Source organism: Phalaenopsis equestris, unplaced genomic scaffold (genome assembly GCF_001263595.1).
Source record: "Phalaenopsis equestris unplaced genomic scaffold, ASM126359v1 Scaffold000002, whole genome shotgun sequence".
Taxonomy (NCBI): Eukaryota; Viridiplantae; Streptophyta; class Magnoliopsida; order Asparagales; family Orchidaceae; genus Phalaenopsis; species Phalaenopsis equestris.
The window spans coordinates 48,336,266-48,354,054 of NW_018164444.1; the positions used below are offsets into that span (position 1 = coordinate 48,336,266).

Below are 17,789 nucleotides of genomic sequence, written 5' to 3' on the forward strand. Positions count from 1 at the left end.
ACCCCACACACACACACACACACACACACACATATATATATATATATATATATATATATTAAGTAGTATTTTTAAAAAATCTAATTGACTGCAAGGTTTCAAAGATTTATAATCAATTAAAATATTGATTAAGAAAATATAATAAAAATTATTAAATTAGATTCAAATGATGCTTCAATATAAGTAATAATTTTTAAATCTTGCTCAAACCATTTTTGTCTTATGGCTACATGATTAGTATTGTTAAAAAGACTTTTTGTTTGTGAACAGCTCATGTTCAGTTTGTTAAGCAAACAAGTTGAGCACGAACACACTTTTTGAGCTCGAAATATAAACGAGCATGCTCAGCTTGTGTTCGGCTCGTTTACACCCCTAGACCTGTATACTCACTATTCACAGTAGATTATTTCAATTAAGTTATGTCTCGTGGTTTTTTCTTCTTTAAAAGGTTTAAACTTAAAAAAATTGAGGTGCCTCTTATGTGTACCTCTCTTTAATTACTTGAGTGTGTAGTGATTTTTCATGCAATACCAAGATGATGAATAATCATTACTCTACTGTCGTCAATTTTCTAGCAAACATTAAGGTTAATAATGAGTGACTTAATGTTAAGTCTAATCGAACAAGATTTAATTCATACCAGCTTGCTGCGGAAAAAATTATTATCACAAACTCACATGTATAGAGCATGACTCCATTCATCGCTCTTCGTAGTTGCAGTGTGGACAAACAGAGAAAAAAATTATTAAGAATTCACATCCGGATTGCATGACAATAATTTAATATACAAATTAAGCTCGAGTCCTTGGCCAACAATGAACGGTCTAAACGCAATAAATTAAAGAATATATAATAATAATTCCTCATCTATAGAGGCAGTCAGCCATCACCCATCCCCAGCAGAACTAAGAACACCAAGTCCCAGTACCAAAAGACCGAGGAGCTAGCTTTCTACAAGGTGATCGAGGGAAAGAGCCCCATGCAGTCTGCATCCCATACCCGGCCCAAGGCCACATAAACCCCATGCTAAAACTAGCCAAAGTCCTCCACACCCGAGGCTTCCACATCACCTTCGTCCTCACCGAATTCAACCACCGCCGGCTGGCTCATTCCCAAGGCCCAGAGATTATTAATGGACTTCCCGACTTCCGTTTTGCCTCCATCCCCGACGGCCTCCCAATATCCGACGAGGAAGCTACGCAGAACATCCCCGAACTCAGCGAATCCACAATGAAGACCTGTCTGGGCCCATTCCTAAGTCTCCTTGACAAGCTTAATGAAGAGACTTCCTCCGGTGCGCCACCCGTCTCATGCATCGTCTCGGACGGCTCCATGAGTTTTACTCTTGACGCAGCACGCGAGCTTGGCATCCCCGAGATACTTTTATGGACCACCAGTGCTTGCGGCTACCTTGCTTACCTTCATTTCCACCAGCTTGTAGAGCGCGGCCTCTTTCCTCTCAAAGGTAACGTGGTTGAAGCTTTGGGTGAATTGTGATCCACAAATTTGGTTTTTTGTTTTTACATACATTGGCCTGTCAAAACCAAAATTTATAGACATCTTGATCAACTTTTTTATAAAATATGATACTTTCGGCAATTTTGATTATTTTAAATCGGCCGGCTCAATTCTAAAACAATATTATTTGATGATTTTTAATCTCAAATTTATCATTTTCATCCTCTAGCTAGCATTTGTCTCATTACTACAAGTATTATTATTTTTTAGTGTTGAATTATTTTTCGCGGTAGATCTGGAGATTAACATTTTATTTTTTTTATATGTAACACAAAGATAAATAAATACGGAATGACTCGTGAGAGATATTATGCTTTAAATATGGTTTCTCTAGAAGCTCGAGGAGAAAAATAAAAGGATTTGCCCTATTAATATCTTTCTATATTATGAGAGGATGTCCTTTCTTGCAACTAATCTACTTCAAAATATTTATATACACAGAGACATATAATTTGCCAGCTGTGATAAAGAAACTACATTAAATTTTTCCATGCTCCCTAATTGTCCTATTAATATCTTTCTGATTGGATGTTCTTTCTTGCAATTAATCTACTTCAAAATATTTATTTACGGAGAGACTCATAATTTGCCCGTTGTGATACAGAAACAACATTGAATTTTTGTTTTCTAGGTGACATATTTTTAATAGGATTTAGTCTTGATTTGACTTAAATCAAGCCAAATATCAAAAAAAATAAAAGTTAAATCCAACATTTACTTATATCAAACTTTGTGGCATTCTATCTCTTTTTTCTCTTTTATGACATAAATCTACATTCAATAAATTCGATTGGGCGGCGAATTAAAGCTTTATTTCACCATCGCTCACCAGTTGAAACTCCGCCACACAAATTTATGACTTAATAGATCTGATAAATCTTATTTAATGTAAATGCAAATTACAGCCTAACTCCGATTCATGTGATACTAGACTCTAAGCCAACTCAAAAATTGAAGCTCGAATTGATTGGTTTATTTAGGTCATATTTGGCTAGAAAATCCCAACACATTTACATTTTAAGAGTCAGGTATGGGCTGACTCACAAGTTTGAAATTGAAAATAAATTAATCCACCAATCCGAAATTAACTTAAATTTGACCCATGAATTTGAACTAATTAGAATTTGAAACAAACTTGACCCGAATAATTTTTATGCATACATAAAATAGAGGTTAAGTGGGTCAATTTTGGTTAATTGGTCGAAGAAGAATTGAATTGAATCCTAATTTCTATATTTTTTTTTATATATTTGAATAGAATTTAGATCAATTTCAGATTAGACCTAGATTCACTCACAAAATTTGGATTGACATAATTAATTTATTTTGATTCATCAAAGATAAGTAGAATCCGTTGGTTCAAATGCTACATGCATAAATATTTAAGAATTGAGTAATATGTATGTAAATCTTTCTAAAAAATGTTATTAATATTTCTTTATAACTAAATGTTTTATAAAAATTAAATTGAAAAATAAGATTAAATTTTAAAAATAAATCAAATTTTATTCACAATATCTTAACTGACTTTCAAGTTTCATTTAAACATTTTAACATCTTAAATATTTTTAGCTCAATTGTGCTCCTCCGAGTAATGTTAAGTGTTTTTCCTCTCCCTTTTAACTTGTCTCGTTACTAATCTTATTATGCTGTCACATGTAGATGAGGCCGACTTAAGCAACGGATTCCTCGACACTGAAGTAGATTGGATCCCAGGACTACGAAAAGGCATACGTCTGAAGGACCTACCCTCCTTCATTCGTGTGACGGATCAAAACGACAAAATGTTCAACTACATACTGCACGAGACAAGAAGAGCTTCCATGGCCTCAGCAATCGTGCTTAACACTTTTAACGACCTTGAGATTCCGGCCCTCACCGCACTGCAGAAGATCCTCTCGCCCGTCTACACCATCGGCCCACTATCCCTCCTCTGTCGACGCATGATACCAAGCCACAGCCCTCTCACTTCCATCACCACAAGCCTATGGAAGGAGGAGAGGAGACAACATTCAGACAACATTCATGGACTGGCTTGACGCCAAGGCACCTCAGTCTGTTGTGTACGTCAACTTCGGAAGCATAACTGTGATGACAAACGAACAGATGGTAGAGTTCGCTTGGGGCCTCGCCAATAGCGGCTATCACTTTCTATGGGTGATCAGGGCCGACCAATTGAAGAGAGAATCAGTCGTGCTGCCTCCAGAGTTCATGGAAGAGATTAAGGAGAGAGGGCTGATGACAAACTGGTGCGCGCAGGAGGAGCTGCTTTGCCACCCGGCGGTGGGCATCTTCTTAACACACTCGGGATGGAATTCGACGTTGGATAGCTTAAGCTGTGGAGTGCCGATGATATCTTGGCCGTTCTTCGCGGAGCAGCAAACCAATTGTTTTTATTCATGCACTGATTGGGGTGTGGGGATGGAGATTGACAAAAACGTGAGAAGGGGGGATGTTGAGGGAATGATAAGGGAGATGATGGTGGGGGAGAAGGGCAGGAAGATGAGAGCGAAGGCGGTGGAGTGGAAAGAGAGTGCAGCTAATGCAGTTAGTCGGCTAGGAAGTTCTTCGGTCAACTTGGAGAAGGTGATCAAGATGCTTCTCCGTTCAGATAATTCATACGAAAGGGGAACGTAATTAGAGTGAATCATGGGATGTAGGTTTATTATGAGTTAATAATGTTGACTGTGACTACTGCGGCATCAGTCACTCGTTGCATCTCCACGAGATACATTTTAAATAACGGAGATTTACTTGCTTAGCGCTCAATTCTTATGTGTTTACCGTCTCTCAGATCAAAATTTTCGTATTTACAGTCAAAGCATCTTTATTTATATATGAAAAAGTGAATTTCAGCATTAAAGCATTAGATGTGATTTGATAGAAAAGAATTAGATGTTTTGCCTATAAAAATGAAAGTTGAAAGTTTTAATTCGAGAAAGTTTTAATTCGAGATATGCAAAAACATAAAATTTTTGTGCTACGCATGTAAGGGTGTGTTTGGAACAGTTTATTTGTCGCTTGTGCGTTTTAAAAACCTCGTGTTTGTTTCAAGCATTTTGCGTGAGTTTCAGGAAAAGACGTTTTAAATTGTATTAGACGCCGAACTTGGATATGACCCCGCGTCCCGCGTTTCTGTCTCCCGATCCCAATACTACCCTCCTGTGATTCGCCTCGCCTGCCTGGATTGATTTCGTTTGGATGCAAGAATAGAAAACAGATGTAGTTCTCAACTGATTTCCCGTAATTCTTAGCTTTGTCGTCATGTTTTCCGTGCTTGGTCGGGCTTTCCCATTCGGAGTAGAGCGGCAGATCTTGGTGTCGGCGACTAAGGAAGAGTGTGGATTGATGTTCAATTCAATCTTGTATTGCTATTGACTCCCGAACTTCTAGGTTAGATTTTAGGATCCCTCTGCAATTTTCTCATATTTCTTTACTCAGATCTTCACAGTTATTATTATCTTTTATAATCGGTTGTCTGTGATATTCTACGGTGTGGAAACCTTTCGATTGCGTAGATGACGAGAAATGCATTTTGTATCTTATTTTTGGATTTATTTTCCTTTATTTATGAATGTCGAATTGATATTTCATCTGGAGGTGTTTCCTGTTTTAAAGATTTTATAATTGGATCGTTGGTAATAGTGCATTAGAAAAGGAGCAGGAACTAGAATGGGGGCTTTGAATCCTTTGCATTTAATTTAGATTTGCTCGGGTTTTTTTTTGTTTAATTTGAATTCTGTAAGTTGCAGGGATTCATTTTTGAATTGTTTTAGTTTAGTAATTTTTTGGTTAACGACACAATTGAATGATTAAAAACTGCAATTCAGGGATTGAAATTATGTGTTTGTTTATGTGAATAAGATGTTTGTATATTGATTGTTGTGTTTTTTTTTCGTTTGTTGCTGAAGGATTTATATTGCACTTAATTTTTTTTGAAGATTTTGCATGCAATTATAAGGATCATGTTTCCTTAAATTTGTTTTTCCCTGTCAGATGTTTTATTAGAATTGCTCTTAAAATTTATTTGCTCTTAGAACAACTACAAGATTTATTGTGGCATATGCAAAAGAAGTACTCTATGGCATGTAAAATTTCTAAAACTTAAGCCTTTATTTGAGAAGTACTGTTAATGTTTATTGTGTCCCTTGCTTCCACACTTTGGTAGTTTGAGAAGTACTTGATTAATGTTTTAATAGCCTTCATAGTAGTTTGCAGTCGTGAGTCTGATATGCCCAAAAATCTTCTGTTGTTGTGTGTTGTGGACTTTCGTGAGTGGGTGCTTCAAACTTTACACCTCAATAATCTCCAAACTGGAGAATGATAACACCCAACACATGTTCACTAGATCCATACTTCTATTTATACCATATTTATTGTCACATACCGTGGTGTGATTTACCCCCAATCTTAACCTTAACCTTCACGAATTTCATCTGAAGTCAAGCATAGCTCCAGCTTCTCGATAATCACCACTCTTGTCAACATGTCTTCATGATTCTGAGCTGTGTGTATCTTTTCCAAGAGCAATTGTCCATCTTCTAGGAGAAAGTGTATAAAATGATACCTCAGTTGTATGGGCTTTGTCCTACATGAAAAGCAGTGTTCTTAGCAAGATGAATTAGACTCATAGTATCACTATGATGCTTTCCAATTGCTTGCTCCTTGCTCAATTTAGCTATAAAGCCATGTAACCAAATCATCTCTTTATTAGCCTCAGTGATAGCAATACATTTGACCTAAAGAACTGAAAGTACAATAATATTCTACAGCTTAAAAACCCAACTCATCGATATATTCCCCAAAGTGAAAATATACTATGATGTACTTCTTCCACCATCGAAATCTCCTATCAGATCTAATTCTACAAATCTTTCTAGATTGTTAACCACACTTCTATAAAAAGTGACATGTTGATTGTTTCTATCAAATACCTGAGAATCCACTTCACAACCTCTCAATGATGTCAGTCTGGATTGCTCATATAGTTGCTGACTACTCCCACTACATATACAATATATGGTATGGTACAAATCATAGCACTAGACTTCCAACTGCTAAAGGATGCGGTGTTCTCCCCATCTGCGCTTGCTTTGGTTCAAACAAAAATGATAGCTTGTTAGATAGCTTAAAGTGACTTCTTAAGGGGGTGCAGACTGACTTGACCTCACTCCCGTTGGATCTTTATAGGATATTCTCAGCATAATATGGCTGAAATAATTTCAATATACTTGCACTTCCGTTCTTGTTGATTCTCTTCCTAAGAATTTTTCTAGTTGGACCTAAATCCTTCATCTTAAACTCACTTGATAATTGCTTCTTTAAGTCATAATTTTTTGCATGTGAGACCCTGCAATCAATAAGTCATCCACATACAACAAAAGTATGATATAGTAATTATTGAAGTGTTTGATGATGGAATAATGGTCTCTCAGATACTTTTTGTACCATTGTATGACATGAACTCGTCAAACCACTTATATCACTGTCTTAGGGCCTACTTCATGTCATATAGACTCTTCTACAACCTGCATATTAAACCTTCATTCCCTGGAAACTTGTGACCTTGGGGTTGCAGCATACATAATTCCATCTTCAGATCACCATGTGAAAAAGATATTTTTTTCATTTAACCGTTATAGAAGTAGATCTTCCTCTTCTGCTAGACTAAACATAACTCTGACAGTTGTCATCTTCAGCGCTAAGGAAAAATATTTGTGTAACTTCTTCGTTCTATTGAAAATTATTCACAATAAATATTTTATTGTTGCGTCGGGTACCAACTAACTCCTTTTTCAGCTTGTAGACCCACATATTGTGTAGTAATCTTTTGTCATTTAGTAATACCTTCTAATTCTAGGTCTGATTTGGCTCCAAAGACTGCATTTTTTCATCCATGGCAAGCTCCTGCTCCCCTAAGTCTTTAACCTGAGTGACCTCATCAAGGCACTCTGGTTCACCACCATCTATTAGCATCAATTAGTGTAAAAAATGAGAATACCTTTGGGCCATTCATTTCACTCTATTGGACCTCCCAACCTTATGAACAGGTGACTAAGAAATTTCATGTGCTCCATTTTGTTGAGCACTTATTCTTTCTCCACCGTCTTAATCACCAGTGTCTTCTATCTCAACATACATAGACACTTTAGATGTAACTGATGACTATCCTGAGTTCTAAACCTATCCTTGTTCATCTCCATTTTAATAAATATAACATTCATGCTTCTGATTAATTTTTTATTTTTATAATCCCAAAACTTATATCCAAACTCATCTTAGTCATATCTAATGAATGTGCACATGATTAATCTCGCGTCAAGGTTACTCTTGAACCCTGCATCAACATGTGCATATGCAAAACACCCATATATTATTAAATGATATAGGTCTAAATAGATCATATATTAAAATTTAAGTTTAGGTGTTAGATATGTAAATACCGAGGAACTAAGTGGTAGGTATGTAAATCCTCCAAATTTAAAATGAACATTGACTTTTGGACACCAAAACTTAAAAGCACGGATGCTAATAAATGTTTTCTTTGATAAATTCTGAATGAAGCAAAAGGTGAAAAGGAAAGAGAAAATACCCATCAAATACCTGAGAATTCACTTCACAGTCTCTCAATGACGTCTGCTTGGATTGCCCATATACATGCTGATTACTCCCACTACATATACAATATATTGTATGGTACAAATCATAGCATACACTAGACTTCCAACTCCTGTAGCATGTGGAGCTCTCCCCATTTGTGCTTTTTTTACTTAGGTGATAGCTTGTTAGATAGCTTAAAGTAACAACTTAAGGGGGTGCAGAGTGGCTTTACCTTACTGCTGAGATAAACATCAATATTCATTGCTTCAGCTAAAGACTGTTTTGGCAAGCCTACATGTAGCCTCATGTTCCCGACGCACTTTGTGATTGTTCCTTTCATGCGCTCAACCTCAAAATTATGTTGAGATGTCCTTGGGATAGTGAACTCATTTTTGGTCCACTTTGTAGCACATAAATTTTTAAATTTCTGATCACGATACTCATCTCAAATGATTGAATTGAGACACTTTATCTTCAAGCATATCTCATTTTCTATAATAGTCGTTCACTTCTTAAACACTTCAAATATGTCAATTTTTTGTCATTAAAAGTAAAGCCGAACCTTTCTTGTGTGATCATCAATAAATGTGACAAATTAGTGGGATCATCCAATGTACTAAACTGGAGTATGACCTTATACCTCAATATGCACTAATTTTAGTTTCTTTGACTTCACCACTGACCACTTTTAGAGAAGAAACTTCCTTCTGCTTATCATTTATACCATCTTCACAGAAATCCAAATCGATTGATTTCATACCATGAAGTTTATCCTTTGAAAGTATGGACTTTATACAATTCTTGATTATATGCCTAAGCCTACAGTGTCACAAATATGCATTTACCTTGATTTCAACCACATCAATGAAATTTGTCATTTCATTAATCAAGTAAAAAGTATCTTCAATGTTGCCCCGAGCCATCACCTTTGCCCCTCTAGTTACCTTTCTCGAATCACTTGTGAAAGTAGTCATGAATCCTGACTTACCAACAAGCTCACAAAAATGAGATTTATATTCAGGCTTAGGAATATGTCTAACTTCAGTAGGTTTCCAGACCGTTCCATTTGACAACTTAATATCTACATCACCCTTTCATATGAAATTACAACACTTATTTTCTCTTAGAAAAATCTTCCTTAAATTACTCATAATGTAATTTTTGAATACTTTTTTTATTCGGATATGCATGAAAAGAGGCAATTGAATGTACTATCATGAATAACACTCGAGAGTTTATTTAGAGTTTGCTAATAGGGACATTTGTAGAGAGATTCTTTTCCTGTCCTTCTCCACCAGCTTTTCTTAGAAATTCACAGTTCTTCTTAAAGGTACGAATGATTCGGTAAGTTCTGTGTTGTTCCACCAGAAAATGACTCGTCAACATTTATAACATCGTACTATCTTAAATTTATGCACAAGAAGTTATATTTCAATTTTGATAATAACAATGATAATTTTAATATGAAGTAAAAAAATTTGAATGTTATGCATGTAAATATAAAAATTTTAATGTTAATATGTAAATACATAAAGAATTGTAAGATACTTTAATAGCTTCCAACTATGACGACAGGGCATTAATCTAAAGTCGTCATTAGCACTAATTCTTGTTTATGCTGATATAAGTAAGACTTCGTCAATAAGCTGACCAGTCCGTTGGCTCATTGAATGAGAAGAACAAATTGATTAATGAGGGAGAAGAAGTCGTATGGGCACGTGTCCTATATCTAATTCTAGCAATTCATTGGTTGCCATTCCTCAAAAGTAAACGGAATTGGGTCGCAACCTCAAGATTTCCTCATTCCTTTCACCTTTTGTTTCCTTCAAAATTTATCGAAGAAATCATTTTACTGACATCCGTGCTTTTAAATTTTGGTGTCCAAATTTCAACGGTCATTTTAAATTTGGAGGATTTACATCCATACCACATAGTTCCTCTCTATTTACATATTTATCATCTAAACTTCAATTTTAATACATCTATACCACTTAGTTCCTTTGTATTTACATATCTATCACCTAAACTTCAATTTTAATATATGATGTGTCACCAACAAAGTTTTTAACTCGATGCATTTTTATGAAGAATTTTTAAGATTTAAATTCTCTATAAGAGAGCTAAGAGCCCCATGCAGATGGCCAATTAATTCTTAACACAAATTGTATTATCCTTTTTGGCTTATATGATTTACTCGATATATTATATACCATTGTCATAAACTTTGCACTAAAACTCTGGTCATGTTAATAACAAAAATAAGAAAAACAATGATTAAGAGAAAACATTATTTTATTAATACACTAATATTTGTATGTACACCTCGTTATGTAATACACAAAACCCTTCTTGATGAAGTTCATTAAAAATTCCTAATTTCGTACTAACCAACTGCACAATAGAGAGCCAATATAGATTTGATTCATTCTTTTAGGAATGAGTAATGTCTTAGCTTCACAACTAAATGATAAATGAAATTTTTATTATTCTCTTATTCTTTTTATTGTTATCTTTCAAAGATACAAGAATTTATAAATCAAATATATAACCTTAAATTGACCCATCAAACTGACCTTGTTGAACTACCAATTTGGCATGTTGGATTACTTTATCAAGCTGCCTTATTAAATTGTCCTGTTGGGTTGATAGTTGGCCTATTAAGTTGATGAGTTTATGAGTTACCTAGTTGATCTATCAAATTAACGATTCAACGAGTTGACAAGTTGACTTATTGAGTTGTTTTATCAAGTAGCACTGCCATGTTACCCTACTATATTGGGCTACCATGTTAATAACTTGACAAGCAGCCAAGTTGGCTACCATTCCAAGCTAATGAGTTAACTTACCAACCTACCAAATTAACCTTACTGAGTTAACAAGTTGTTGAGCTGACGATTTGGCTTACCAAATTGACCCTGTCGATCTTAGAGTACCGATTAGGAGAAAATTTCATTTTTGAAAACACACACTAACCAAATTAAAAGGGTAATGCATACCTTTTGTACTCACATAGCTTTTAGCAACGAGGGAAAGGCCGCTCAAGCCCTTGAGTTTGCTTGAATCAAACTTCAGGGTTAATGAATGTGCATCCTCCAAAGGCCTCATAGTAGGAGGATTTTCCTTATTCATTTATACTTTTAGCTTTCTTCTTCTTTCTCTCTGAAGGGTTCTCATTACTATTCCTCTTACAAAATAGCTTGACGCCAAGTAAATATCAAGGATTTTAAACTTTTCTATTCGGATATTCATCGCTCAAACAATTGTGTGACACAATAATAAGGAGCTCCACAAGAAGAAAGTACATGAATGCCCACCATAACTGTTAGACCCATACTTATAGAAGGCTTTAAAGAATCTTACATGACATAATCATTAATTGTGAAATATAAATGATATAATAAATGATTACTTAATACCAATTTATTCTCTTATTTTTTTCACTATAAAATTATAAAAATATAAGATACTTGAGGAACTAAATATGCTCATTTGGAAGCTTCACTAATAAATCCAACCTAAAAAAATACAGTCAATGTCAAACAATAACAAGTTGTGGGTCCAATCTAACTATAAGTATAATATCACCATAATTCACCATCAAGTTTAAGGATTAAAGGCGATTCATCCATTGACTTATATGAAATAAGCAAATTGCCAACCCATATCAGATGATGCAAAGTCATCTAACTATAGTTGACTCATAACGAACCCCTAACTCTCTATCACCTCCCATACAAGACTTCAAAGAATGAGACGGTCTCAACTAAAAGGCTATAATGTTTTCCCAATGAAACCACTTGGGTATTAAAATTTCAAATCTGATAGGAGATATCAACAATGATGAAGTTAAATGATGATCAATGAGATGCCAAAGTGTGTACTCAGGATGGAGCTCTTGTTATTCCGAGTTAAAGGTGATGAATTGGGTTGGGCTTGGTGCAGTTCTTTCCAGAAATAAATTGAAATCAGTGACACTGAATAACTTGTTTATCTGAATCATCTATACTATATAATCATCAATGAAAAGGGGTAAAGTAGAGATAGTTTTGATTTGTGATATTAGGAATTGTATGTGGGGGGGAGAAGGAATATAAATTTTTGTCATCTTGGTAAGGGAGAATGTGTATGGTTGATTGAAGTGGATACAGTAAGCATCTAAAGTATTCGTAGTAATAAGGAATAGTTAGTTAGTGGACCTAATAATGTAAAATAATATAGGGAAGATCTATGACACAACACTTTCACATGTATATTATTAATTGAATGTACATGTACACTCTTTGAGCTAAATATATAATCACCTGGGCAGTGTTGTAATTAGTGTAAGGCATTAAATGATATTTTCATAAGGGGTTTGTTTTTGCCCATATGATGAGGTTGGTTACAAGGTAACTTTTTACCCATATGTTGATGGATGCTTGTTTGATTATGTTAAAATTCTTTACGAAGTGTTGATGGATGATTGTTTGATTCGAATTTTACCATCCATGTGTTACGTAGAAAAATACAAGTTATATGCTTAGTTACACTTATTGGGGGTAGTTTCTAAAATCATTTGGCCATATTCATGAGTTTTTGACTATGAGCCACATTCATCAAACAAAAGAAATAAGACGCCTTAGTTAATCATATTAATTAATCAAAGAGGATTTAAACCTCCCACACTCTTCACATCAAGGTACGTTAAGAAGCAAATAAAAATATGTATTTCTCGCAATATAAATTATCTTATGAACCACTGTGTTTGATTATGTTAAAATTCTTTACGAAGTGTTAATGGATGACTGTTTGATTCGAATTTTACCATCCATGTGTTACATAGAAAAATACAAGTTATATGCTTAGTTACACTTATTGGGGGTAGTTTCTAAAATCATTTGGCCATATTCATGAGTTTTTGACTATGAGCCACATTCATCAAACAAAAGAAATAAGACGCCTTAGTTAATCATATTAATTAATCAAAGAGGATTTAAACCTCCCACACTCTTCACATCAAGGTACGTTAAGAAGCAAATAAAAATATGTATTTCTCGCAATATAAATTATCTTATGAACCACTATTTGTAAAAATATTTGTAAGAAAAAAATATAATTTCTTAAATTTTAGTGACTATTATAGGTTGGATCCTAAGTTGTCCATTGGTTCAAATCACCAAAGAAAGAATTGAATAAGAAAAAGTTTTAAGCCAACATAATGAAAGAAGAACAAAAGAGAAGCCATTCAATTGATATCTTGGGATCCATCCCTTGTACTGCACTAGTCCCCTCTATAAAGGGGTTGGCTTATATTTAATGCGTGCCAGAAAATTTGCGGCGGTAGAGTAATGGATTATCGTCTTAGCTTTGCACGAGAATTCAACACATACAGATAACATAAGAGAAGTAAGCAGGAGGAGACACCTCGACTTTTTACGGGAAAACCCTTGAAAGAGGAAAAAATAACGGGGCATATCCCAGTTGAAATAATCCATCATGACTGATGAGTACACAGGTTCATTCTTCCCCTAGCTTAGGGAAGATGGAATTACAAAGTTGTGTAAATATAATCTTACTGTTGTTTTTGGTGGCAGCAGGTTGCAAGAGTCATTGTTGATTGTTATGGAGGTAGTAGTCCATCGTGAGTGTTGTAGATGGCTGCTCCAGAAGTGTTGATTGGCCAAAGAAACCGTAGTAAGCAGTTACAGGAGTTGTGGACCACATAGGTCATAGTGGCGAGTATGAATGACGTCCGTAGGCCGCCGGGGCCGGGGACGCGGGAGCTGCTCGAGTTGTGAACCACGTAGGTCGTTGTTGACAAATGGACCGTAGTGATGAGCTCATGTCCCACGACGATGACTGACGATGTCTGATTGGTGGTGATCGACGATGATTGGTCATGATCTACAGTAATGGTTGACAGTGGATGAAGGTGATCCGGGGGTAGCTGATGGCGATCGACGGTGGTCGACGACGGTCGGGATGCTGCTGGACTTCAGCTCCTTCTTAAAGCTTCCAGTTCTCTTTGAGGCTTCCAGCCCCCCCTCATGTGAAGGGTGGGGCTCTATTTATAGTGTTTTTGGTTTTATTAATGCATGAATATGAATCATTTTGATCGGACGGTCCGAAGAACTTCCTCCAATCAAACAACGGTTAATGAACATTTGAGTGCCTTAATGATATCAGAATTGAGTGATCTTGGGCTCGTTGGATTCGTCTTGTCAAGCTGCTCGATTCGATTATAAACTTGTCATATTCGACAACCATTTGATCTTCCAAATGTGTCTGGATTATGACTTGATCTGGGCTTGACTTGACTCGGATTGAGCTAGTTTCATATCATTAGGTCCGTCTCATCGAGCTGACCAGTTTGACAATAAGTTTGCTGAAATCAGAGCTCTAGATAACTTTTTATCAAGATTTGAATGTTTTCTAAGATAACTTTTTATCAAGATAGCTCTAGATAACTTTTTATCAAGATTTGAATGTTTTCTAAATAAAATATTGTCTCGAAATTTGTGTCATGCCTATGTCGGATGATGAAAATTTGTTGTTGGCGTATCAATACTATAATTATAAATATACAAATAACCCAGGAAATAAGAAATCGTCAATCTAACATCTTTGTCCTATATATTCTAGGTTGGGCGTTATAATAAATATTATCGGGGTAACTTCCTACATTGGTAACCAATATTGGGAGACAGAGTTAATGCTTCAATTGGCCAATTTGGTCATAGGGCGAGTTAATTTCAGCCTAGGAGTTGGTTTTCCCGAGGAAATTGGACTGCTGGGAGAAATGTTCGGGATGAATTAGTATATTGTGAGAGTTAATCTTCAGAGAAAGTTGCCAAACTGCCTTTATCTAGCATCTGTGTGTTGATCACAATTGGTGGGTTATTCGAACATTTTCCCTAGTCTTATTATTTTTTCTAATTGATCTAGCCCAGTTATCCAACTGGCTTGGTGAACATTCTTGCCTCATTCTTTGAATCTGAGAATATATATATATATATATATTGAAAAGAGTTGAACAACAGTTTTATTGCATTTAAAACACACTAACACGTAGAATTATACGAAAAAAAAAATCTCAGCATAAATTAAATACAAAATATAAAGTAATGACCGAGCAAAATTACACCTGGTAGCTTTTTAACAAACAAAATAGCGAAAAAAAATGCTCAAATGAAGCGAAACCTCCAAAGCGGTGGAAAACGGTCCACCGCTCTAACTCCGAATATCATGAACATTATTACCGAATTATTTGATATTCTCACCTATCAAATAAATAATTAAGTAAATGTTCGCTCGATAATGAATAATCCCTACATGAATCCTTCAAAATTCAGTTAAAAATCCGTCCTTTACTTCCGGCTTCAACATCGTCCCCCGTCTCTCTACATAAACAAAGCCAGCCTTCTATCAAGAACAGTAACAAGACGAGTGTTCGTACAAACAACATATCAAGGGGTTAGCTATCTTCAAAGAGATTGGAGAAACAAAAATGGCTTCGAGTTCATTAAACAAACCCCACGCTGTGTGCGTCCCATTTCCATCCCAAGGCCACATGAACCCCGTGCTAAGCTTGGCCAAAATTCTTCACGCCAAAGGTTTCCACATCACCTTCGTCCTATCCGAATACAACCGCCGCCGGCTCTATTTTTCTCAGGGCTCTGTTCGTGAACTCCCCGACTTCCGTTTCTTTACCATCTCTGACGGCCTCCCCTACTCCGATGAAAATGCTACGCAGAACGTCCCCGATCTCTGTGAATCAACAATGAAGCATTGTCTCGGTCCATTCCGAACTCTCCTTGCTGAGCTCAAAGAAGAGAAAAATACGCCCCCCGTCTCGTGCATCGTTGCTGATGGCGCCATGAGTTTCACACTTGACGCGGCTCGTGAGCTCAACATCCCGGAGATTCTTTTCTGGACCACCAGCGCTTGCGCTTTCCTTGCTTACCTCAACTTCCAACAGCTAGTGGATCGGGGCGTCGTTCCACTCAAAGGTAAACAAGTTGAAGCGTAGCGTAAATAATGATCCGCGCGAGCTTTGTTTCGTTATCTTTATAGATATTTGTTTGTCATAAAATTTTAATTTTACAATAAAACAACTGGATTTTAGAAATAAATTAAAAAAAATTTGAAGATGCTTAAATTAAACAAGGAGACGTGACAATTATATTTTTTAGGGAAATTTACATACGGTAAGGATGCAGACATAACATGTTATGAATTTTAAATCTTACACGATGAACAAATAAATAGGATAATTATATATAGAGAGAGAAAATTTATATATATAACAATCCAAACCGAAATATTTTTATTTACAATCCAATTAATAGGATATATATATATATATATATAACGGAAATATTATTATTTACAAAATTTAGTATCATATGTGATATTTTTGAACAATCCAATTAATTTATTTATATGTGTCAAGAATAAATTATAGAGAAAATTTGATAAAAATGAAAAATATGAGTTAGAGGTTTTATCATGAATTTTGATATTTGAGAATATTAAAAAAATGACTGGAAAAAAGTGCTAGATATGTAAATAGCAAGGTCCTGATTGCTATCTAATGTAATTACCCCTAAATAAATTGAGAAAAAGACAGAATGTAATATATATATATATAATTAACTCAAAATAACAATCGATCATTGTCATTTAAAATATTCAGTTGTAAGTTCGCATCTAAATAATATAACTTTTCTTCTCTAAAAAATGTCTAATGCATATTCTTGATCCATTACTTGTCTTTTCATTACTTATACCATGTTGTCTTGATGTAGATGAGGCCGCGTTAACCAGCGGATACCTTGACACAGAAGTAGACTGGATACCCGGTCTAAGACAAGGCATACGTCTAAAGGACTTACCCTCTTTCCTGCGCGTGACGGATATAAAAGATAAGATGTTTAACTATATCCGGCACGAGACAAACAGAGCTTCCATGGCCACAGCAATCGTGCTCAACACCTTTGAAGCCCTTGAGGTTCCCGTCCTTGAGGCACTGCGGCAGATCATCCCCTCCGTCTACGCCGTGGGCCCACTATCGCTCCTCTCTCGAAGCTTGATATCAAACGAAAGCCGACTCGCCTCCATCAACACAAGCCTATGGAAGGAGGACACCACATGCATAACTTGGCTTAACGGCAAGCGGGATCAATCAGTTGTGTACGTCAACTTTGGAAGCGTAACTGTAATCAACGGAGATCAATTCAAGGAGTTAGCATGGGGCCTCGCCAATAGCGGCTATGATTTTCTATGGGTGATCAGACCCGACCTAGTGAGGGGAGAAAAGTCTGTGCTGCCTGCAGATTTTCTGAAAGAGACTAGCCAGAGAGCATTGCTGGCAGACTGGTGCGATCAAGAGGAGGTGCTTCGCCACCGGGCAGTGGGAGTTTTCTTAACGCACTCCGGCTGGAACTCGACATTGGAGAGCATAAGTGGTGGTGTGCCGATGATATCTTGGGCGTTCTTCGCGGAGCAACAAATGAATTGTTTTTATTCACGCACTGATTGGGGTGTGGGGATGGAGATGGACAGTAGCTTGACAAGGTCGGAGGTTGAGAGATTGTTAAGGGAGATGATGGAGGGGGAGGAGGGTAAGAAGATGAGAAAGAAGGCGGCGGAGTGGAAAGCAAGTGCAGCTAATGCTGTTAGTCAGCTTGGGA

General features: G+C 36.1%; 1 protein-coding gene across 1 annotated transcript in view; it reads left to right on the forward strand.

Annotated features, from left to right (window-relative positions):
* Window positions 1-17,788, forward strand: part of LOC110018629 — a gene marked incomplete at its 3' end in the record, with an annotated part of 19,440 nt that extends 1,652 nt beyond the window's left edge. The window contains 5 exon segments of the mRNA XM_020715994.1: window positions 959-1,465; window positions 3,181-3,515; window positions 3,517-4,151; window positions 15,535-16,106; window positions 16,905-17,788. Coding sequence (XP_020571653.1) covers window positions 959-1,465; window positions 3,181-3,515; window positions 3,517-4,151; window positions 15,535-16,106; window positions 16,905-17,788 — 2,933 coding nt within the window.
* Between the last annotated feature and the right edge of the window lies 1 nt (window position 17,789).